The sequence below is a fragment of the Colobus angolensis genome, unplaced genomic scaffold, assembly GCF_000951035.1.
Source record: "Colobus angolensis palliatus isolate OR3802 unplaced genomic scaffold, Cang.pa_1.0 Scaffold180, whole genome shotgun sequence".
Taxonomy (NCBI): domain Eukaryota; kingdom Metazoa; phylum Chordata; class Mammalia; order Primates; family Cercopithecidae; genus Colobus; species Colobus angolensis.
Window position 1 is genome coordinate 5,424,440 of NW_012114933.1, and position 25,177 is coordinate 5,449,616.

A 25,177-nucleotide genomic window follows, 5' to 3' on the forward strand; every position below is an offset into this window, starting at 1 on the left:
TTCCAGTGAGCCTGAGTAGAGGTCCTTGGATTGTACTTTGCCCTTACTGAAAAGAAAAATGCATACTTAATCTTAGTCTTTTTATTTAGTTTCATTAATAATGCCAGTGGTAATAGAAAGCGCTGTGCAGTTAGATGAGGGTTTGAATCAAGGCTACCTGGGCCTTAGTTTGTTTATGAAGTTGGGATAATATCCAGTTCATCCAAGTTATAAGAACTAAATGAGATAATCTATGTTAAATGCTCAGTAAGTACTTGTTGCAAAAACTGATAGTATTGCCATAGAACAGTAAAGCAATCTATGCTTTTACTTGTAAAATTTGCTTAGTTCTGAGCATGGCAGTTCATTTCCCAGTCGCTCCCAGGCTTATCTATTGTAGACACTATTATACACTATATTGTATGCTATAAATATGTCTTTGCAACCACCATCTCTCATCTGCCCCTAAAGGAAGAAATTGGTTGCAAGCTGTCTTAAGAGTTTATGGGCATGTTTTACATGCTATCTTCTGAAATTCTGAGGCTTTCCTATGGCGATGACCCATGGAGTCTTCTCATTTGCACTGTAGTTAAACCAGCTTCTTATACTAAAGTTCCTCAACTGTCTGATTGGGGTGGAAGAGATACTATCCTTAAGTTAATTTGCTTCATAGTGGCAGTCTCACAAGCAAGTTGCCTCATTAATTTATGTCTTTGTTTTCTATTCTAATTTGTTACATGTATATTATCAATTTTGAAAGACATAAAACCAGTTTTTTTTTTTAACATGAGAAAAGATTAGAGAAACTGATTTTTGTTTGTTTAATTTGGAGAAAAAAGACTGTACCTAAAGTTAATAATTTTCTGGAGTGATATGTGGCTGTAGTTAGAGTCCTGGATACAGAATAAATGTGACTTCTTAAAATATCTTTCAAACTTTTGACTCTAGTTAAATAGTCTGAGCACTGAAGTGATTTGGAGTGATATAAAAAGAATCTTTCTGGATGCTTCCCTGTTAAAACCCCATAGAAATTGCCTTATATCATTTTCTTAAATTCCTCCTGTCTGTGCTGCCTTTAGTGCTCACCTGATTCCTACAAATATAATGTTATATGTAACTCTGGGTGGGGCAGCAGGATCATCATTTCAGTGTGCAGTCTTCATTTTCATGTAACTCTTAATGACTTTAGTCTGTCAAATGTTCTTTTATAGGGTTTAATTTTTTTTTCCTGATAATGTTTACTGCCATAATGCATGTTGTTTCGGATGGTATTCTAGTCTTTAATGACTGAAGTACAGCTCCTGTACGCAGTGATGCAGTTCATTTAAAAAGAACCAGGATGATGCAGTATGCCCAAGGTAGTACAAAAGACTAGAACTTAGAGCTCTAGGAACAGTCTGTGAAAAGGTTGATGATAATAATAAACATAATAATACAGGAGCAATATCCTTCTGTTTACTGTGAGCAATACTGTTAGCTAAGTATATTCTATGTCTTTTGTCAGTCCCTAGGAAAGCTTTGTGGGGTTATGTGCACTATGGTTATCCTCGTTTTGCAGATTAAGAAACCAAAGCACACAGGTTACATAGAGCAGTTTGATACAGATCAATGGAGTAGAATTGTGAGTCCAGAAGTAAACCTATACATCTGTTGTCAGTTGATTTTTCAACAAGTAGTGCTGAAACAACAGAATTGTAACATGCATAATAAAGTTGCACCCTTACTTCACGCCATATACAGAAAGTAACTCAAAATAGATAAAGCTCTCAATATAAGAGCTAAAAATTTAAAACTTTTAGGAAAAAACATAGGTGTGAATTTACGTAATTTTGGATTTGGCAGTGATTTCTTAGCTGTGACACCAAAAACATGAACAACAAGAAAAAAATAAATTTAATTTTATCAGAATTTAAAACTGTGGGGGGGGTGTGTGTATTTGTCTATGGTTTTTGGCTTATAATTTTTATATCCTTCCTTATTTATAGTCTTGTTAAAGTGTTAGGGCACAGTAGGCCTTAGAAATTAGATTATTTTAAACCTAGTTTTGTTTTTTATTTATTTATTTTAAGGCAGAGTTGTTTCTTTTTCTTTTCTTTTCTTTTTTTTTTTGTTTTTGGCCTTTTTGTCTTAGATCTGTTCATAATAAATTTTTTTGACTTATTTTGTCTTCTTATAGTTCATAAGACCACCATTTTAAAGAGGGTTCTGTCTTATATCTTGGAGGAAGAAATGTTATAAAGATCCAAAAATTCTAAATAAATGGGCTTTCTTGGGTTTTTTTACTCTATTAGTATTAGATTATGTATTTTTTGTTTAATTATATATAGTTGTAAATTATATCCATCTAATTAAAAGTCGCTATAAAAGGTCCAGGAGGACAGGATTTGGGGAACTTTTGGATAACTAAATATGAAGAGACTTACAGGAAGGAAACAAAAATTTATTTGTTGAGGAAGATGGTGTACTCCATCTCTGTGGGGACAAAAGCTCTTGTTGTTTGGGACCTTTTTAGACTTTGTCTTATTTTTTTTTATCTATTTTTAAAAATATTCTTTGTGGCTGGGCGCGGTGGCTCAAGCCTGTAATCTCAACACTTTGGGAGGCCAAGACGGGCGGATCACAAGATCAGGAGATCGAGACCATCCTGGCTAACACGGTGAAACCCCGTACTACTACTAAAAAAATACAAAAAACTAGCTGTGCGAGGTGGCAGGCGCCTATAGTCCCAGCTACTCGGGAGGCTGAGGCAGGAGAATGGCGTGAACCCAAAAGGCGGAGCTTGCAGTGAGCTGAGATCTGGCCACTACACTCCAGTTTGGGTGACAGAGTGAGACTCTCTCTCTAAAAGAAAAAAAAAAATTTTTTTGTAATAAACTGATAATGTGGTTTTTTTTTTTTTGAGTTTTGTGAGCTACTCACACACACACACACACACAAATCAGACCTAAATAGGAAGTTGTAAAAATTACAATTTGTTAACATTTTTGGAGGCCTAACTGGTGACTGGTGTCTAAAATTTTGGAGGCCTTAACTTGTAACTAGTTGGGATGGGGTGGGGGCAGTCTTGGGGACTGAACTCTCAACCTGTGAGACCTGATGCTATCTCCAGGTGGATAATGTCAAAATTAGAGGACATCCAGCTGACATCCACTGCTTGGTGTGTGGGGAAGAAAAACCCTCACACATTGAGTCACAGAAGGCTTCTTCTGCGTACTGTTATGTGACATAAAAAATGCAAAAAATGCCGGGCATGGTGGCTTATGCCTGTAATCCCAGCACTTTGGGAGACCAAGGCGAGTGGATCACTTGAGGCCAGGAGTTCGAGACCAGCCTGGCCAACATGGCAAAACCCCGTCTCTACTAAAAATACAAAAAATTAGCTGCACGTGGTGGCGCACACCTGTAATTCCAGTTACTCAGAAGGCTGAGGTAGGGAATAGCATGAACCCAGGAGGCAGAGGTTGCAGTGAGCCGAGATTGTGCCACTGAACTCTAACCTGGGCAATGGAGCAAGACTGTCTCAAAAAACATTTAAAAAAATGATAAAAAATATATTAAAAACACTTATTTTTTGGAGGCAGGGTCTCTGTTGCCTAGACTGGAGTGCATTGATACAATCATAGCTCACTGTAGCCTCAACCTCCTGGGCTCAAGGAATCCTCCAACGTCAGCCTCCCAAGTAGCTAGGACTTCAGGTGTGTACCATCACACCAACCTAATGTTTTATTTTTGTGGAGATGGAATCTCACTGTCTCTCCCAGGCTGGTCTTGAACTCCTGAGCTCAAGCTGTCCTCCTCCTGCCTCAGCCTCCCAAGAGTGTTGGGATAATGGGTGTGAGCCACTGTGCCTAGCCGAAAAAACACTTGCGTTTCTTAAAACACGTTACCTCAAAAGAAAAACTTTTTTTCTTTCTTTACCTGATAGAATGGTCCTAACACCAGGGCTACAACTACAAATGCTAAAAAGATAATTCCTAAACAGAAAACTGCAACTATATATTTAACCCTTTTATCAAAATTCCTAAGAGCCATATAGGATGAATTGTACCTTCATCCCATCTGACAAAATAGACAGAAAATCAATACTACTATTTGCCTAAGTATAAAAATGGCACTAGTTCTATACCTGTATAACCTTATCATGTCTAAACAGAGATACAATGTGGAGGAGATATGTGCTAGGCTACTCTTGCTGCCTAAAATCTAGACCATCATTGTGGTCAATTCTAATGTCCCTTCCATAGATTTAAAAAAAAGGAAGGGTATTTAAAAACTATAGATTTGATAAGTCGGGTGTGGTGACTTGCACCTGTAATTCTAGCACTTTGGGAAGCCAAGGCAGGTGGATCACTTGAGGTCAGGATTTCAAGACCAGCCTGGCCAACGTGGTGAAACCCCCGTCTCTACTGAAAATACAGGAATTAGCTGGGCATAGTGGCGCATGCCGATAATCCCAGCTACTCAGGAGGCTGAGGCAGGAGAATCACTTAAACCTGTGAGGCAGAGGTTGCAGTGAGCCAAGACTGTCTCAAAAAAAACACAAACGAAAGGCCGGGCTCGGTGGCTCACATCTGTAATCCCAGCACTTTGGGAGGCCATGGTGGGCAGATCACGAGGTCAGGAGATCAAGACCATCCTGGCTAACACGGTGAAACCCCGTCTCTACTAAAAATACAAAAATTAGCTGGGCATGGTGGTGGGCGCCTGTAGTCCCAGCTACTCGGGAGGCTGAGGCAGGAGAATAGCATGAACCCAGGAGGCGGAGCTTGCAGTGAGCCAAGATCGTGCCACTGTACTCTAACCTGGGTGACAGTGAGACTCCATCTCTAAAAAAAAGGAAAGAAAAGGCTATTGATTTTAAAAATGGAATTACACATTTTAAAAATCCAATATTAATACCTCTAAAGAAGCTCAAAACAAAAAAATTATATCCTAGTTCAATTATACCAAATGCCTAAAAATATAAAACTATGTATTTGCCAAGATGTCTCCTACTTTTAAAACCAGACAAGATCAAATAAAAGCCTACAAACCTGCATGGCCTCAGCCTAAGAGACATATTCATACCATTTAATGGTAGACTGATCTAATTAATAACTAAGTACAAGTCTAATAATACGCCAATATCTTTGAAATGATATATCCTGTTAATATGAGATCCCTATTAACAAAAAACCAGGGTGTGGCCTGTGATTTATTGGTTGGTTGTTGTCCATGGTTCCTGATTTATAACTCCCATAGCCTTTGTATAGTCTTTTGTTATAATGCTGGATCAGAAGCAGGTCCCAGAAGATAGAATTTCTCTCTGATCTGCTGCTGCCTTCCTTTCACCTGCTGCTTTTTCTCCCCAAGGCAAGAATCATCTCCAGCTTTTCTGTTTTGGAGACCAACCTAAAAAATTTCTCTGACCTACCTTGTCTGAATTTAGGTCACAAGACACCCATTTCAAAAGAGATCCTGCCTCCTACCTTGGAGGAAGAAATGCTATACAGAAAGGCGCAAAAAAAAAAAAAAAAAAAACACAAACTTGCAATGGGCAGATCTGGCTGGGTTTTCCCACTCAGTCTACTAGTAATAGATTGTAACCCACCACATTTCTTCGCAGTTGTCAGTCATGTCTATCCAATAAAGCCTCCATAAAGGGCACAAGAGGACAGGGTTGGAGGAGTTTTTGGATAGCTGAACACATAGAGACTTACAGGAAGGTGGAAAGTAAACAAAAACCGCAACTACACTGGCACCAACCTAATAGAAAAAATCCTGTGTCTTGGATATAATTTAAATAAGATATGTAATTTTTCAATTTTGTACATGTGTTCTATTGACAGAGGTAAAGAATTCAGAAGAACAGTATAATAAAATAGTAATTCCCAATGAAGAAAGTGTGGTTATCTATTATAAGATTAGACAGCAGCTTGCCAAATTGGGTAAAGAAATTGAAGAATATATTCACAAACCAAAATACTGCTTACCTTTTCTACAACCAGGTCGTTTGGTAAAGGTATGTCATTGTTTCTTCATAAAATACTTGAATAATTCAATATTTAAACATATTTTTGTTAAAGATTCTAATTTATTTTTTATCCTGATAAAATGCTTCCTGCTACAATAATTGATCTATATTAATCATATTATTTTACCTGTTTCACATGGCACTAACTTAGGGGCTTATGCAAAGGCCTTTTAATCACCACTGGTTTTTATTTTGGGGACTATAAATTGAAGTAGATAGTTTTGGGATTAACATATAAAATATTTCTAGTTATGAAATGCTAACTATAACTTCATATAACTATATTCATGTAACTATTCATATAACTATATTAAAAATAAGGCAATTTTAAGTTCTGGATGAATTCATTAGATATAAAATATTTATATCTTTGGAACATACTGTCATTTTTGGCATTCATTTGCCAACTGAGAGATTCCTGTTATTGCTGTTCTAGGGGCAATTTCTAAAATGAAATTTGTCATTGATTTTTTTTCCTGCAGGGTTAATATCTTGCTTCTTAAATTTGGCAATGCTTTTGCAAAAGATATTTTATCAGAAAATTCAGAAGGCTTTATTAGTCTAGAATGTAGGTACGAAAGACTGAAATTGCCTTGTATATATACATTTGATCTTGCTTACTTGCTTTTCTTTTTAGGTAAAGAATGAAGGAGATGACTTTGGCTGGGGAGTAGTGGTGAATTTCTCAAAAAAGTCAAATGTTAAGGTAAACTGTTGTCTTTAAACTAGAATTATATATCAATTTTTAGTGAAATGTTTTTTCAGGCTTATGAAATTGGTCTAAGAAGAAATAATATTACCTAAAGAGAAGCAGTAATAAATTCTGCCATGAGGAATTAATTGTTGGAATACACCCGGCTAATTTTTGTATTTTTAGTAGAGATGGGGTTTCGCCATGTTGGTCAAGCTAGTCTTGAACTCCTAACCGCAGGTGATCCACCCGTCTCAGCCTCCCAAAGGGCTGGGTTTACAAGTGTGAGCCATTGCACCCAGCCAGTCCTTTATGTTTTCTGTGTATCGCCTCAACCATGAGAAAACTGTTAAATGGTGGTAGTGCTTTCCTTCCACTCCCCAAATCCCCCGAGACACACACACACACACACACACACACGCAGAGAGACACATGCACTATTTTCATGTAGCTATGATCTTCGTTGCAGGAGGTGAGGTTAACTGGACAGAGTAGTCTTTATTTAAGCCTCTCTGACAGCTATTAAATTCTCTTTTTATGTGGAGTTGAAGTGTGACATTGAATACTAAATACAGTGGTTTCATGGACATTTATGTAACCCAAGATGGAAAAGCTAGCATGCCTTTGCCAGTTTACTCGTTCCATAACTTGTCTATAAGAGAATTTTGCTAGGGCAGAATATTTTTACCTGTACTGAAGTGCTATAGATTCCTTTCATGCTAGGTTTTACATTTTTTGTTTCTTTTTTTAAACAGTTCTATGGAGATGATATGCACACACTGTACAATTTTCCCAGTTAGGGTATATGACTCAGTGACATTTAGTATATTCGCAGATATGTGCAGCCATCAATCACCACAGTCAATTCTAGAACATTTTCATCATCTCAAAAAGAAACCTATGTCATTCACCTATCCTTCCATATCCCCCAGAAGTAGAGAAGGTTTCCTTCTGTTCCCGGTGTGTTGAATGTTTTTCTCATGAAAGATAAATATTTTGTCAAATATTTCTTACGTGCCCATTGAGATGATCATGTGATTTTTGCTTTTTATTCTATTTTGTATTCTGATACGATATATTACATTAACTGGTTTTCAGATGTTAATATGACTGGATTTCCGAGATAAATCCCAGTTTGTCATGATATATTATTCTCTTTATGTGTCGGGATTCAGTTGGTAGTATGTTTTTGAAGATTTTTTATGCCACTATTCATAGGAAATGTTGGTTTGTTGTTTTCTTGGTGACATCTTTGTGTGGGTTTGGTATTAGGGTAATGCAGGCCTCATAGGATGAGTTAGGAAGTGTTCCCCTTTTCTTTCATTTTTTGGAAGAGTTTTTGAAGAACTGGTGTTAAATTTTTTTCCCCCAATATCTTCATGACATTCAAAACTTTTAAAATATTTGGTAGAACTTGGCAATGAGGCCGCTTCGGCCTGTGCTCTTCTTTATGGGTAGTTTACTTAGAGATTACTAAGTCAATCTCTACTTGGTATGGCATGTTCTTCAAATTTTCTGTGATTTATTGATATACAGTTATTCATAGTATTGTTTTTTAATCCTTTTTATTTTTGTATGGTCATTAGTAGTGTCTCTTTCATATCTGACCTAGTCGTTTAAATCTTTCATCTGGGTAAAGTTTGTCAGTTTTGTTAATCTTCTCAATGAGCTTTTGGTTTTACTGATTTTTTTTCCCTCTGTTTTTCTGTCTCTATTTCATTAGGTTATGCCCCATCTTTTTAATTTCCTTTCTTCTGACTATAGGTTTAGTTTGCTGTTCTTTTTTCAATGTGTTAAGGTAGAAGATTAGGTTATTAACTTGAGATACCTCTTCTTTTTAAATAGAGCTTTTACAATTATAAATTTCCCTCTACAGGTGCTTTAGTTGTATTCCATAAATTTTAGTATATTTTATCATTTTCATTAATCTCAAAATATTTTCTAATTTCCCTTTTGATTTCTTCTTTAACCCATTGGTTATTTAGGAGAGTGTTAATGTTCACATATTTGTTAATTTTCCAAATTTTTGGCTTTGTTATTTCTAATTTTGTTTTTGTCAAGAATGTACTTGGAATTCTTCCAGTAGTTTTGAATTGTTCTAAGCTTGTTTAATGGCCTGACATGGTCTGTCCTGCAGAATGTTCTATGTGCAGTTGAAAGGAATGTGTATTCTGCTGCTTTAAGGTGGGATGTTTTATACATGTCCTTCAGGTGTAGTTGGTTTAGAACTTCTTTTAGAGTGTTGTTCAGGTCTTCGACTTCTTTCTTTGCAGACCGTTCTGTCTGGTTGGTCTATTATTATCTATTCTTGAAAGTGGAGTATTGAAGTCTCATAACTATTACTGTTGTATTGTCTATTTTTCCCTTCATTTCTATCAGTTTTTGCTTCATGTGTTTTCAAGCTCTGTTAAAATGTATTTTGTTTTGTATCAGCATAGCTATTTGAGCTCTCTTTTGATTTTTCTTTGCATAATATTTTTTCCCATTTTTAAATTTTCAGTCTTGTTTGTATCAGTAAGTTTAAAGTGTGTGTCCTGTACACAGCATACACAGCAGTTGGATTTTGGTTTTTTTTTAATCCAATCTGAAAATCTGTTCCTTTTTTGGATTGCTTAATCTGTTCACATTGAGTTTCATTACAGATGTAGTTGGTTTAGCAGCTGCCATTTTAATTTCTGTTTTCTGTGTCTTGTGTCTTTGTTTTCTCTTCTTTTACTGCTTTCTTTTGCATCATGTGAATTTTTTCTAATGTGGCATTTTAATTTTTTAAAGATTTCATATACATATACATGTACGTATGTGTGTATACATGTATATATATGTATATGTATATAGCAACAGAGAGAGAGATTTTCTTAGTGTTTGCTGGGGCTTTCCATACACATATTATTAGAATAAGCTTTAGATTTACACTGACTTAATTCCAGTGTGATATAGAGGTGTTATTTCTATATAGCTCTATTCCTTTTTCTCTCTTTTCATAGTTATACATATTACATCTATAAATGTTACAAATCCAGCAATATATTATTATGATTAATACTTTATGTACTTTTAAAAAATTATTTATTTATTTATTTATTTATTTGAAATGAAGTCTACTGTGTCGCCCAGGCAGGCTGGAGTGCAGTGGCACAGTCTCAGCTCAGAGAAATCTCCGCCTCCCAGGTTCAAATGATTCTCCTACCTCAGCCTCCCAAGTACCTGGGATTATAGACTCACGCCACCACACCCAGCTAATTTTTTGTATTTTAGTGGAGATGGTGTTTCACCATGTTGGCCAGACTGATCTCAAACTCCTAACCTCAGGTGATCCGGCTGCCTCAGCCTCCCAAAGTGCTGGGATTATAGGTGTGAGCCACCATGCCCGGCCACTTTTTATTACTTTTAAAGCTTATAGAAGAAAGGAAAGCACGTGTGTATATATCGCTTTTGTTATATTAACCTTCTTATTTATCATTTTTGGTTCTATTTGTTCCTGTGGATTCAAGTTACTCTCTGGAGTTACTGCCTTAGTCTTATACAGTTTTGCTCCCACCTACCTCCATTATGCTGTTACTGCCAAGATACTACATTTTGATATGTTACAGGCTCAATAATACAATGTATACATACTGTTTTATACAACTGCTTTTTAAATCATTGAAGAGAAAAAGACTTCTATTTCTATCTTTTATAATTATATAATTATCTTTACCAGTCTTCTTTATTTTGTTATATAGTTTCAAAGAAATGTCTAGTATTACTTGATGTTAGCCTGTAGAATTTTTTGTGTTTCTTATAAGGTGGGTCTGCTAGAAACAGATTTTCTCAGTTTTTAGTATATCTGAGAATGTCTTTATTTTGCCTTCATTTTTGAAAGGTAACTTTACTGGATATAGGATTCTTGGTTAACAGTTGTTTTTTTTTTTTCTTTGAATATGTCAGCTCATTGCTTTCTGGCCTCCATTGTTTCTGCTGAGAAGTTTTCACAGTTAGTCTTGTTGAAGTTCCCTTGTAAGAGATTCATCTATTTTTCTGTTGCTGCTTTCAAGATTTTCTCTTTTTGGTTTGGCTTTCTGCATTTTTATTATAAATGTATCTGCATAGAAAGTGACTGAACTTCTTTGCCTTTATCCTACTTGAACTTTATTGAATTTTCTGGCTATATAGATGAATTCTTTTTTTTTTTTTTTTTTCAGTAAATTTTGAGAAGTAAATTTTCAGCCACTATTTCTGTTTTTGTTTTGTCATTTTTAGAGACAGGGTCTCACTCTGTCACCCAGGTTAGAGTGCAGTGGTGCAATCATGGCTCCCTGCAGCCTCAAACTCCTGGGCTCAAGCAATTCTCCCACCTCAGCCTCCTGAGTAGCTGGGGCTACAGGTGTGCACCACCATGCCTGGCTAACTTTAAACAATTTTTGTAGAGACTAGGTCTCATTATATTGCCCAGGCTGGTTTCAAACTCCTAGGCTCAAGCAATCCTCCCACCTTGGTCTCTCAAAGTGCTGGGATTACAGGTGTGAACCACTGTGCCCAGGCCGTTACTTCTTTGAATATTTTTCTGCTCCTTTCTCTAAACCTCTCCTCTGGAACTTCCATTATGGGTATGTTGCACTTAATGGTGTCCTATATTCCTCTGAGGCTTGGTTCATTTTTATTTGTTTGTCCTTGCTCTGTGCTTTGGATTGCATAGTCTCCGTCAATAGTCTATCTTCAAATTCACTGGTGATATTATCTGCCAGTTCAGATCTACTGTTGGGCCCCTCTAGTAATTTTCCTCACTTCAGTAAATAGAGTTTTAAACTCTAAACTTTGTTTTTGGTTTCTTTTTATATTTTCTATTTTTTCATTGATATGTTCTATTTGATACAACATTGTTATTGTACCTTTTACTTTAATTGTGATTTCCCTTGATTCTTTGAATATATTTATAGTGGCAACTTTTAAGTCTGTTTACTTTACCCTAACATCTGATCACTATTATAGGCAGATTCTGTTGCCTAGTTTTTTCCCTGTTTTATGGGTCATAACTTTCCTGTTTCTTTGCATGTCTCTTTTTTGATAATATATTGTAGTAACTCTAGGTATTGCCCTCCCTGCCTCCACCTCTTGCAGGCCACTGTTGTTATTTCCTTGTTTATTTATTTAATGTTGGGCTGGATTATTTGATAGAATTCTCTACGTCTTACCCCCTATAGTGTTTAGCCTTTTAGTTTGTTTCTGGGATAGAGAGATAGAGTTGGGGGTCACAGCCCTGGTTATGCCCACAGTCACGCTGAGATGACAATGGTTTGGACAGGGGTCTCTATGACTTTACCTTTCTCTGGGCATACCCAACTGTTAAGCTCTATTAGCAGGAGGACTCCTCCCATTATCATTTTTAAAACCAGGTTCTCTTCTGCAAACTCTCTGCTATACAATTTAGCCTATATCTCCAAGGAATACGGATCTACCAATTGTATTTCACCACAGCCTCTGCTGTTTCTGAAAGTTAAACTTAGTCTTGAATTTCCTCAGGCCCTGTTACAAATAAAATCTGGTCCTTTGGGAAGATATTAAGAGTTGTCTGTTTGAAGGCCTATTTCTTCACCCAGGCAAAATCTCGGAGTCAAAATTCTAAAATTGGGGGTAGGGACAATGCACACTTTTCTCTGAGTAACATCCCCGCTTTAAAAGCTGGGGAATAGGTGGAGGGTTGGGGTGGTAGCCTCAGGTATTTTCATCTTGCCTCTCCCAACATGGACCCATTGCCTTATGAACCAGGGGAAGGGCTGTTGGGGCCCTTTTTCTCAACAGCACCACACCAAGATAGAGCCTCAGGCCAACCAGTAGAGGCTAGGTGAATGAAGGGGAGCCTCTACCTTTCAGCCTTACTTGCAGAGGACTTAGCAGCAGCAACAGGTAGGTGGGAGGAGGATGAGAAATGTTCACATCCTGCCCCTCCTAAAAGTTAGCCCTCTTCAACTAAGAGCTGCAGGGATACTGAGCCCTTCTGTATTTTTGGCTTCAACAGTCTGGAGTTTCTGTTTCAGTGAAGTGGGAAGAGTGAGGGAGGGAGCAGTCTTTGTTCAGGTATCAAAGACTTTAATGAATTTTAGAGGTTTTTTTTAGACTAGATCTTTCTTCACTTGATATATTCCCTTATGATGTTTCCAGAAACTTTAAATGATTGGTTTTTCATAATTTTTTCCAGTTGCTGGGGAGCAGGCTTGTGGATCACACTGTCATGCTCTGGTAGTCTGAGGTTCAGGAGAGAAAAATTATAGCTAACATAATTACAAGTGTGTATACACACACAGAAGACATATTTTTAAAAAATTACTTGCCTCTTTTGATCCTAAATTCATTCATGTGACTGTCTAACTATAAAGGTAGAATCAGTTGATGAGAGTTCTTTTAGGCAAAGATAAAATGAGGATTAGAGAGGAGCACATTCATTTTTTTCTGTTTCTATTGATGGTGAAACTAATTTTTCCATTTCACTACTTGAATTTGTTCACTAAAAATGTGAAGTACATTTTTATTAATTTTGGGATCTAAGTCAGAATACAAATCCAAAGATTTTTGTGGCCAGTAGAGCTTGCCAGAGGCAGAGGGTGTATACAAACCAACAAAGAAAACGTAGAAGCATTTTAAATAAATAAAAATGTAATTGTACTTGTCATTGTTATTTTAAATTGCTTGTTTCTTTACATTCTACAAGCTTGGGATTACCAAATTGTGTTTTAATTAGGTAATTTCAGTTTATAGCCAGAAATTAGCCACACTTTAAAAGGAATAAAGAAAAGCTGGGAAAAACAAGTTCAGTCATACTGTTAAGAAATAAAAATTAGGACTTATAAACAAAAATCTAAATTAAGATAATAGAAGACTTAACTAGTTTTTTGTCTGAAAGTTGACACTGATCCGTCTTTACAGAGTGCAAAACTAAAGCAAGTTAGCTAAGAAAAAATTAATAATCTTAGGAAATACCTTTAACAGCAAATTTTCATTTAATGTTACAATGTAGAAGGTTTCCTATTGTGTTTCCATAGTAACACTTGAGAATATTTCCATAATGCTATAAGTTGGTTTTAGTAGCTCTGCGTAAATAGATGATTATGTATGATATACTTGAGTTAAAATAGTCACTTCTGTGATTGTTGTGTCTTACAGAGAGTATTAAATTTATTAATGAAATCTACAAAATTGGAACCAAATCCAGCAACAGAGTTATCTATAAACATTAAAGATTGCTCATATGCCTGTGGGGTTTTTTGTTCAGATACTCACATCTTCCTAACACTTTGGAGCTAATTCATCTATCAAATTGTGTTATGCATCTTATTCAGAGGGTTTTTTTCCTCCTCTGTAAAGCTTATATGATAATCATTGAGTCTTCTTATAATCATTGGCTCCTTAGGAAGACTTGATAGTTGGTCGTAGCTATTTGTTTAGCTCATTGTTTGTAAAACTCATTTCATAATGACTGAACACAATCTTTGCAGATAAAAATAATCTAATCAAAATACTATCTTCATCTTTGCTTTGTGTTTAAACTAAGGAATGTTTTGCAACTTCCTTTAACCACATTTTGAACTAATGTATGCTGAGGAAAAGTTAGTTTTTCTTTCGTATTGTAATAATAGAGTGTATGCTTTCTTTGAGGAAATTTGAACTCGATTTAAAATAATTGTGATTTCTTTTTTCTTCAGCGTTTGGAAATACGTTTTCTTGTTAAACTATTGGTAGTTCATTGCAGAAATAGATTGTAGAAATGGATTCATTATCATCTATTGACAGATTTTCATTTTTTTAGTAGGAACTGTCCTGGGTGGAGGCCACATAGTCAAGTCATTGCCATATAACTTTCCTTTTTTGTATTTTATGCAAAATAGATTATTTAAATATTTTAAAAAAGAAGAATTCTGTACTGAAAAAATATCTTCTATTATTGCTTGAAAGATACTACTCAAACGTACATTATCATAGTGCAGAAGTTGTGGTGAGATCTTAGTAGTTGTTAGATCTTCAGAATTATAGTTTTATTACAGAATATTAAAGACTAAAAGACAGTAAAAATTGGAACCACATTATAGAAATGCTAGCATAATAAGCAATAAAATAATCTCTTCTCAATCTATCTTTTATGTTATTTAGAGTGATTTGAAGATACAAATTAATTTTCTGACACTGAAAATTTTAGTTTCTTAACATTATTAGAAACATTCTGTGACACACTTGACAGTGCTTGTACTATTAAATTAGAATTTATAAATACAAAATTTATAAATACAAAGTTATTTCTGTGTTTTCTCATCCAGTGGAACATGTTGAATCCAGAGAGACAGTTTTTGTTTCATAAAATAAATATGTATTACACAGTTTGTGTCAGTCATAATGCTAAATGCTGAGAAAATAGTTCCTGTACAGATGGAACTATTTATGGGCCAGTTTCTTAAGAATGAATGAACATCTTCTGTTTTTTTTTTAGCCTAACTCTGGTGAACTGGATCCTTTGTATGTAGTAGAAGTACTTCTTCGCTGTAGCAAAGAGAGCTTGAAAAATTCAGCTACAGAAGCTGCAAAACCAGCTAAACCTGATGAGAAAGGAGAGATGCAGGTTTGTGCATAACTTTCTGTCTTCAGATTTCAGATATTCTGTAACTTACTTATAATCACCAAAGTTCTCCAAGGTGATGGTAATGAACATACTATCATGATCTCTAAATCAGAATTTTTCAAGATATTTTAAGGTATATTTAAGGTAAAGCCATCTAACTTATCAATAGGATAATTAATGAGATTTGTTTTATTTTTCTTTTATCAAGTTACAACAAGATAAATCGTGACAAAGTGAAAGAAAAAGTATTCAGTCATTGAAATTTTACATGAAGCTGGATTTTACCAGGGCTGTAAAGATTTTTCGTTATCTTTGCTTGTGACTGAGTGATTTTACAGTTTGAATCCATTCATGCTGTTTATTTCCCATTCCCATGGAAATATAGGCAGTCCTGATTTAGGATTTTTTGACTTTACAACAGTGCAAAAGCGATAATCATTAAGTATTATAGAACATTAATACATTAATGAGATGTTTGACATTTATTACAAAATAGGCTTTGTGTTAGATGATTTTGCCCAAATGTAAGCCAGTGTAAGTGTTCTTAGCACATTTAAGGTAAACTGCACCAAGTTATGTTTGGTAGATTAGGTGTTCATGTATTAAATACGTTTTTGACCTAACAATATTTTCAACTTACAACTAATTTATCAGAACGTAACCCAATTTTAAGGAGGAGGCTCTGTAATGACTGAAGCATTATTTTAACAATGAAAAATTTCTACCCAAGTTTCCTTAGTTAAAATCATTTAATTTACATGTGCTTTTATTAAATGTAAAATGTGGCATATTGGATAGGTCTTTTACAAAAAGTCATTGCAATGAAATTTGTTATTATGAGATTGGTTTGTAGAAAGTAAAATCTGCCACTGTAGTATCATAGACTTCTTCTTTGGATTGATAAATTACGGGTTTTGGAGTTAGCAGTATTTTTAAAAAGACAATTCACTGTAACATTTTAAAATGATAATTTAAATGTTTATTTGTAATTCTGAATATTACCTAAACTTTGGCCTCCTTTTCTTAGTCTTCTAATTTGTTCACTTCTAGAATTCCACCACCAAGTGAAACTTGTGTGATTTTTATTTTTTTATAACATTTTACTGACTGCCTAACTATAAATGAGGCTAAAACTCCCACAGTTCGGCATATACTCATTGTCCCCAAAGGGCCTTTAGGAGTTATTGCAAGTTGGAATAGCAAATTTGTGCCACACATCTCAACATTCTCCCTTTCTCATGGCGGACATTGATAGTAAGTCACAGCACTCTCACACTGAAAGCTCAGATTCTGCCAAGAAAATTATATAGGCAGTCCTGAAACCAAGGCAAAGTGAGGACCTTTCCTCTGCTCCTGTAGCATTTTTTATTATGTTTATTTCAGTCTACGCTGCTAAGGAAATTGGCAAGGGGTGAGGGATTGTTAACATGAATTCTACATATAGTCTGTGACTTTAAGGGGATGCAGCTTAATAAGGAAGCATTTCGTGCTTCAAAACTGCTCAGGATTGGGTAATTAGTAAAGCTTTATAAAGGAAGTAGTGAGATTTTAACAAACTTGTAGGAACATGAGTACCTTTACAGACAAGAATTATATTCCTAGCAAAGGAAGCCACATGCATAGAGCATGAAACACCCTCTTTAGAAAGAACTTCGTAGTTTTCTGTTCCTTGTGGTGAATGACAAAGGCATGACACAGCGTACAGAGAGAAGGACTATAGGTTAAGAAGCAATATTATATATATTATATATAATATATATTTGTACATATATATTATATAAGTATATGTTTTATAAATATATAATATTGTTTGCCTTGTAGATTATCTTGAATAGAAATCCTAGACAGAGAAATAGTTCTGTGGGCAGTTTATAAGGAAACATTAGCTCTCAACTTCATTGATTGTGTAGCATTATTCAGGGTAGGTTAAAAGCAGGCTTCCATTGCATGAGATAAGTAGGATTTCCATAATCATCCTTGCCCTCTCTGACTTTGAATGGTTGTGATGCCAAATTTAGCTTTTTATCAGGGTTTACAGAAGACTATTTTCTTTTTTTTCTTTGTTCTTTTTTTTTGGGGGGGGTGGGGGATGGAGTCTCGCTCTGTCGCCAGGCTGGAGTGCAGTGGCGTGATCTTGGCTCACTACCACTTCCATCTCTCGGGTTCAAGTAATTCTGCTGCCTCAACCTCCTGAGTAGCTGGGACTACGGGCGTTCACCACCATGCATGGCTAATTTTTGTATTTCTACCAGAGACCAGGTGTCACCATGTTGGCCAGGATGGTCTTGATCTCCTGACCTCGTGATACGTCTGCCTCAGCCTCCCAAAGTGCTGGGATTACAGGCATGAGCCACCGCACCCAGCCTTGAAGACTACTTTCTAAAGTGACTTTTCCTTGTACCTATAATATTCTTGAACTTACTTTTCTAAAAATGGCTTAGAGTGTGTGTGTGTGTGTGTGTGTGTAGAGAGCAAGAGCACTCCAGTTCTGAATTACATTGATTAACAGAGGTGAACAGTTTAATGTGTTCTAAAGATCTCTTGCAGTTTTGACACTGTTGCTTTGTCAGCTCCCGTGTGTCTGACCATTTCCCCTTATGACAGCTACGTCATGGTAGTTAAATGAGACGCAGTGTCAGGGAGTGAAGATAAGGGAGTTCTGTTTTGTTTTTCTAGACAAGGAACTCGGTGGAATCATTCCCCATTAGGTAAAAACATCTATAAAAGGACATGGAATAGAAGATTGCAGATTAGAACTATATACTTATAAAAATTAGAGGATTAAGATACCAGTACTTATCATGGAATAATATTTGCAGTTTTGGCAGGTTTCAAGCATGCAGTGAAGATGTACTATGGAAATCAGATTTTTTGAGGGGGTTAACTTTGAATGTATTTTAAATTGCTGATTTAAACTCTTTGTCTATTAAGTCAAATTTCTTGGCTTCTCAGGATATTTTCTGTTAATTTTTCCCTGTGTATAGGTCATACTTTATTCATTTCTTTACATGTCTCATAATTTTTCATTGAAAATTGGACATTTTAAATAATGTAGTGAGATGGATTAGGGATCCTTTAGAGTGCACCTAGCTTAGACCTAGAAAATAAATAAACGAGGCTGGGTGTGGTGGCTCATGCTTATAATTCCAGCACTTTGGGAGACTGAGGTGGGAAGATCTTGAGCCCAGGAGTTCAAGACCAGCCTGGGCAACATAGTGAAACCCTGTCTAGACAAAAAATAATAATACTAGTTAGCCAGGCATGGTGGCATGTGTAGTCCCTGCTGTTTTGGAGGCTGAAGTGGGAGGATCGTTTGAGCCCAGGAGGTTAGGGCTGCAGTGAGCCGTGACCATGCCACTGCACTCCAGCCCGAGCAACAGAGCAAGAACCTTTCTCCAAAAATCAATCTCTTTGTCTAAAAAAACAGTAGTAGAGTTGAGCTTGTTTTATTCCCTATAAAAACTAAAAATAACATCTTCACATATGTCCCTAAATTATTTTTCAAAAACTGAGATGTACACCAAACAGATATACTGGCACATAAGCCTCAAATAAGGAGGAACAGAGGACTACAACTCTGATCGCTGTTCTTTGTCCTAAATTTCTTCCCGAGGGGCCTAAAAGAGATCATACCCACAAGCCAGAGTGAACATTTTTTCTACTGATCCCAAATTTTTAGACGAAACTTCTCCTTAACCAATTACAAATCAAAAAGTCTTTAAATCCACCTATAACCTGTGGGCCCCTAGTTTAAGATGTCCTGCCTTTTTAAATCAAACCAGTATATAACCTCCATATATTAATTTATGACTGCTATAACCTCTGCCTTCCTGCCCTTAGAAACCCTTACCTGTAAGCCATCTGGAAGGTCAGAACTTGAATATTAACTACCTAATCCTCCTTGCTTGGCACCCTACAAATAAACACCTTCCTTTCTCCCACTACAAACCTCAATATAGGTATCTGGTCTTACTGCAGCAGGCAAGCAGAGCCCCGTTTTGTTCTCTAGCAGTAGCAACTCTGTAAATCAGAGTTTTCCTGCTCCCCCAGAGTTTATTCTTGTTATTTGTTGTCATTGGTTTGTTTTGTGATTTCTGAATTCTTTTAAGTCTGTATTTTTAAATTGTGTGTGGCCACAAAGATCTCTGCTTGGTTAGTTTAATGGTCAGCTCATAATTGTGCAGAGACTTCCTTAAATGCCTGCAATCATTAAGTTCTCTTGTCTGGCCAGGCGTGGCTCATGCCTGTAATCCCAGCACTTTGAGGGGCTGAGGTGGGTAGATGACTTGAGGTCAGGAGTTTGAGACCAGCCTGGTCAACATGGCCAAAACCCATCTGTACTAAAAATGCAAAAATTAGCCAGCATGATGGTGTGCGCCTGTAGCTTCAGCTATTCGAGAGGCTGAGGCAGGAGACTTACTTGAACCCAGGAGGTGGAGGTTGCAGTGAGCCAAGATTGTGCCACTTCACTCCAGCCTGGGTGACAGAGCAAGGCTCTGTCTAAAAAATAAAAAAAGTTCCCCAGTCTTTACTTAGAGGCTTTGTGTACATATTGCAGCAAGCCATCAACCCTCAGCTACGCAGTTAACAACATTACCTTAGCCGCTTCCTGGATGTACAATTTTATGGTCAGACAGAAGTGAGAGCTTAGAGTCTTTTCAGGGCTTTCCTGAGCATGCACACAGCCCTGGTCATGGCCTTCTAGATTTCCAGAAATGTGTGGGAGCTTTTCTAATTTCCCATGAATGTCTTACTCCCCAGCTTTTCCTTTTAAGCTTTCTGGTTAACCTGTTGTTTGTCCCAGCTGTCATTCACAATCTCAGGCAGCCATGGTGTTAAGCAGTTGCTTCTTACTATTTTTGACAAACACATCCAGGAAAAAGGTTTGCACTGGTAAGCTCTCAGTCAGGTCAAATAAAAAACAGCCTTGTGAATGGAGTGTTCCAGGGAACCACCAGACAAGAATAATGACAATTCTATGGGAATAGGCCTTTGAAGAAGCTCCAACCCTATTCTCTCCCCTCCAGTGGCTGCAATACTGGTTTTCAGTGGGATTTGCTCTTTGGTTTTCAGGCTGTTAGAAAGCTGAGGAGTGGGAGATGGAGTAGGATAAGTTAAATTTGCCACAAAGCTTGCTATTCTTACCAAAAGTCAGCATTTTTCTTGAATATATGCTCACTGAATTCCTGCAAGCCTTTGGTTAATTTCCAGAATTCTGAAGAAGTTGATTTTGACAAGTTTTCTCAGTGTTGGCATTGCTTTTATGGAGAAGAGGATTTTTGGAGGTCCTTATTCCACCATTTTCACTGACATAAATCCAGTTTTTTAATAGCGAATTAATCAATAGCACATTGGTTAAAATAACTGTGTCTGCCATGACTTGATTAAAATTCAGTTGGTTGTTTGAATGCAAAATTCAAAAACCATGTTTCAGCTGATAGTCTTGATTTGAAGAAATTATATAGCTTGAAATGTATTTAGAATGTATTGACTTAAAACTTACTTCTTGTATTATCTACTACATTTGCTTATTTAGGGGAAAATTTGAAAGATTTAAAAGGTCTAAGGATAAAAATACTTCCTGTTATTGGTATTCTAGCAAGTTTCCACTGATTGCTCACATGGTTATTTGGACTTATAAAGACCAATGCTGCATCATGTTGAACCTGAATTCTGAGTTATATCATGAAGGTAATTGGGTTTAGAAAAATGAATAAACTGCCATATGCAAATATTATGATTTTTAAAATATCTGAAATTTGATGTTTATAATTTAATGACAACTATTCATTCAATTTTTAAACATTTAACTTCTTGTTTATAAAATGTCATGTTTCTAGTTAGGGAACTGTTAGGATTTCCCTTTTCTGTGCTTTAGGAGACATTTATAAATGGCCTTTGTAATCTGTTTCCTGTCATTAAAGTGTTAGTTGACCATTTCTTGGATGGAGTTTATTATGGAAAGCAGCCTTTGAAATTGGACAGTTTTTGTCTTCCTTCTGAATCTCGTCTTCACAAAATAGTTTTACTCAGTTTTGAGGAAATTCATGCATATTGAATTCAACTACGGTATATAAAAATACTCTTTCTAAAGCCAAGTGAATTATTTTTAATTTTCTACCTTTTTAGATGTACCTTAGTGCATACAAATTGTGCGTCTTTAACTCTGGATGCCGGCTATGTGGTATTGATAATTTTTCATGTCCTGAGTCTTCTCTGTCCAAACAGTGTATCAACTGCTGGTTCACAAATTGGTGGCCCAAAACCCAATGCAGCTTACAGAATGTTGTTTCTAAAATGAATTAGACCAGCAGTCCCCAGTCTTTTTAGCACAAGAAACTGATTTCATGGAAGGTAGTTTTTCCATGGATCAATGTGGAGCAGGGGTGGTTTGGGGATGAAACTGTCCCACTTCAGATCATCAGACCTTAGATTCTCATAAGGACCAAGCAACCTAGATCCCTTGCATGCGCTGTGTTTGCGCTTTTATGAGAATCTAATGTTGCTGCTGATCTGACAGGAGGCGGGAGCTCAGGCGGTAATGCTTGCTCCCCCACCACTCTTGCTGTATGGCCTGGTTCCTAACAGGCCACAGACTGGTACCATTCTGGGACTTGGGGACCCCTGAATTAGAGAGTTTGGAAGTAAAAATAAAAATGATAGTAAAGGACTGGTCATGGTGGCTCACACCTGTAATCCCAGCACTTTGGGAGGCAGAGGCAGGCAGATCACCTGAGGTGAGGGGTTTAAGACCAGCCTGTCTAACATGGTGTAACCCCATCTCTACTAAAAATACAAAAATTAGCCAGGCATGGTGGCAGGTGCCTGTAGTCTCAGCTACTTGGGAGGCTGAGGCAGTTGAATCACTTGAACCGGAGGTGAAGGTTACAGTGAGCCGAGATCGCACCGCTGCACTCCAGCCTGGGTGACAGAGCGAGACTCCATCTCAGAAAAAAAAAGATAGTAAAGGATTATAACCATATGAAAATAAAATAATCCATGAATCCAGAAAGAGATATATAAAATATAAAAGAAATGACCGGCCATGGTGGCTCACGCCTTTAATCCCAGCACTGTGGGAGGCCAAGGTGGGTGGATCACTTGAGGTCAGGATTTCGAGACCAGCCTGATCAACATGGCGAAACCCCATCTCTACTAAAAATACAAAATTAGTTGGGCATGGTGGCACATGCCTATAATCCTAGCTACTCAGGAGGCTGAGGCAGGAGAATTGCTTGAACCCGGGAGGTAGAGATTGCAGTGAGCCGAGATCATGCCATTGCACTCCAGCCTGGACAACAGAGTGAGACTTCATCTCAAAGAATAAATAAAATAAAAGTTAGAAAAGTCACCATTAGGCAACTACCACAAATAATAATTGACTATGGCAAGAACCCATCCATGGATGCTGAAACTAGTAAACTGAAAGTTTAATGAAGAAATGATATTTCCAAAGTCTCTAAAGGCTCTCCCTACAAATTTCTTAATTGTAGAGAGTAAATAGTAAATAATACTATAATAAAGAATCCTGCAGATAGCACCTTAATCAAATGATCAAATTGATCAACATTATCTCTCATAATGTTGACTAGTGGACTGAGTAGAAAAGAACATGACTTCTACCAAAAATGCATAATCTGAATCTTACGATTCCTCATGACTAGAGAAACCCAAACTGAGAGTCATTCTATAAAGTAACCTTTATTATTTAAAAAAAAAATCAAAGTCTTGAGAGAGACAGAAAAACTGGGGAACTGTTCTAGATTAAAGAAGAAAGAAATGTGACATCAGTGTATGATCCTAGTTTGGTTCCATGGAGTGAGTGGTGGTGGGGAAGGTAGAGTGATATAAAAGACATTATTGTGAAAGAGGATGAAATGTTAATATGGACTGTAGATTAGATGATATCATTGTCTTGACATTAGATTTCCCTCTTTTAACACTTGTACTTTATGTGTGTAGAAAGAGAACGATGAAGCAAATAGGCAAAATATAACCAATTAGTGAATTGAAATAAGGGTATGTGGGATTTATTTCATTCTTACAACTTTTCTGTAAATTTGGAAATCTGTGAAAATGTCAGTACCATAAAAAGGCAAGAAAGGTGGGGTATATTTTTAGATTAAAGAAGACTCAGGAGACATGACCACTAAATCCAGTTTATGATCTTTGGCTGGATCCAAAAGTATAATTGTAATAGTAATGTTTGAAGGTCATTAGTGGGTCCGTGGGGAAATCTGCATAGGGATTGTATATGATATTTCCTTAGATCTTACAATATCGTAGCTTTGCAGGAGAATATGCTAGTTCTTAACATATACATGTATTTGCTGGTCAAGTGAAGTGATTGTTGTCTGCAAGTTAGTTTCAAATGATTAAAAAAGAGGAGGAAAAGACAGGCAGGAAGAAAGAAAAAACACCCCACCCCAAAAACTTAACTAGAGAGAGAAAAACTGCTGTTAATGGTTTGACAAACTAAACCTTTTTTGGCAAGTTTGGCAAATTATCGAACCTTTCTACCTTTACTAGAAAATCTAGAAAGGTTAGATAATTTGTGTAAGGTCACATAATTAGCTGAAGACTGAATTCACATGTTCAACCGCTGTACCATTTTTGTTCATTAAAGCACTATGAATATATTTGTTATCAGCAAGCCAGTGGAAATTGTGTTTTCATCAGTGATCAGTGTAAAAGTAGCCATGGGAGACAGATTTGGACCTGTGGAAACATTAACTTTGCCTCAGTTTATGGAGACTCTCTGGATTCAAGATCAGTTGAAAGGAAGCAAAATTTGATGTTGATAATTTGCCATTTCGACAAGAGAAAGTATGGAAGAAAGTTTGCAGATAGGTGTTCTTCAAGATTATGTCTAATGGAATATGCTGCTTTCTCTCTTTGAAATTCTTCTTCATTCCTGCCCATCCAGAACTTACATGAATCTTTCTTGACCTCCTAAACCTATTAAACAAGAATCTTTCATTTTTAGTACTATAGTACCTTTATGTATTAATATTTTTGAACTGCCAAATATCTGAGACCATAAAAATGAATAAAGTGTGGATTCTGTATTGAGGGGAGCTCTTATTTTTATGTACCATTTATTTACCTGTTACTTAAAGGTTTGAACTAGTTTTTACTTTTTAAATACAGTCTCTATTACGATAAAAGCTTCAAGATGAGAGAATGCTTCCTGGTAATTATTATGTACTTATTATACCTGTTACATACTGTAAATGCAACTTCCTCTGTAAGGATCCAAGTTTAGGAAATAGTAGAATATGAACACGTGCAAGTTTAACTGTAATACCATATAACTTTTTGGTCATAGGTTGTCCCAGTTTTGGTGCATCTCCTGTCTGCTATCAGCAGTGTTAGGCTTTACATTCCTAAAGACCTTCGACCAGTGGACAATAGACAGAGTGTTTTAAAATCAATACAGGTATGTGGTAATTTTATAAATTAAATATAAATTTTATGTAAATACAGATAGTGTTTATAAAGAGGCAACTGAAATGCTTTTAAATACATTGCTTTCTTTCAGGATACCTATAAATACTGCCAATAGTGGCAATTATTTTTCATAAAAATAATGGCAGCAGATTTTCATGTGGATTTGTCCTCTCTTTGAATCTACCAACAAAGTGAGTTAGTAAAGGAGGACTCAGAAGGAAAACCATTTTGCTTTATTCAGTATGAGTGAAAACTATAGACTGTATTACAAGTTTTATGTATAAAATCATGTACTGACAGGACTTTTAACCATTTTTTAATCTAGTTAATAAATACATGAAAATGTTTAATTTTCAATAGGGAAAATTAAGATTTTGTAGTAAATTTAATTTTCTAGTAGAAACAAGGTGCAGTGGCTCATGCCTGTAATCCCAACTCTTTGGGATGCCACAGCACAAGG

The 25,177-nt window shown here is 36.3% G+C and overlaps 1 protein-coding gene across 2 annotated transcripts in view; it reads left to right on the forward strand.

The window, feature by feature from the left end:
* Positions 1-25,177, forward strand: part of SKIV2L2 (superkiller viralicidic activity 2-like 2 (S. cerevisiae)) — a 131,066-nt gene that overhangs the window by 72,869 nt on the left and 33,020 nt on the right. For both annotated transcript variants that reach the window (XM_011939369.1, XM_011939370.1), the window contains 4 exons: positions 5,808-5,980; positions 6,630-6,698; positions 15,139-15,267; positions 24,596-24,706. In XM_011939369.1, the coding sequence (XP_011794759.1) occupies positions 5,808-5,980; positions 6,630-6,698; positions 15,139-15,267; positions 24,596-24,706 (482 nt within the window). The remainder of the gene's footprint in view (positions 1-5,807; positions 5,981-6,629; positions 6,699-15,138; positions 15,268-24,595; positions 24,707-25,177) is intronic.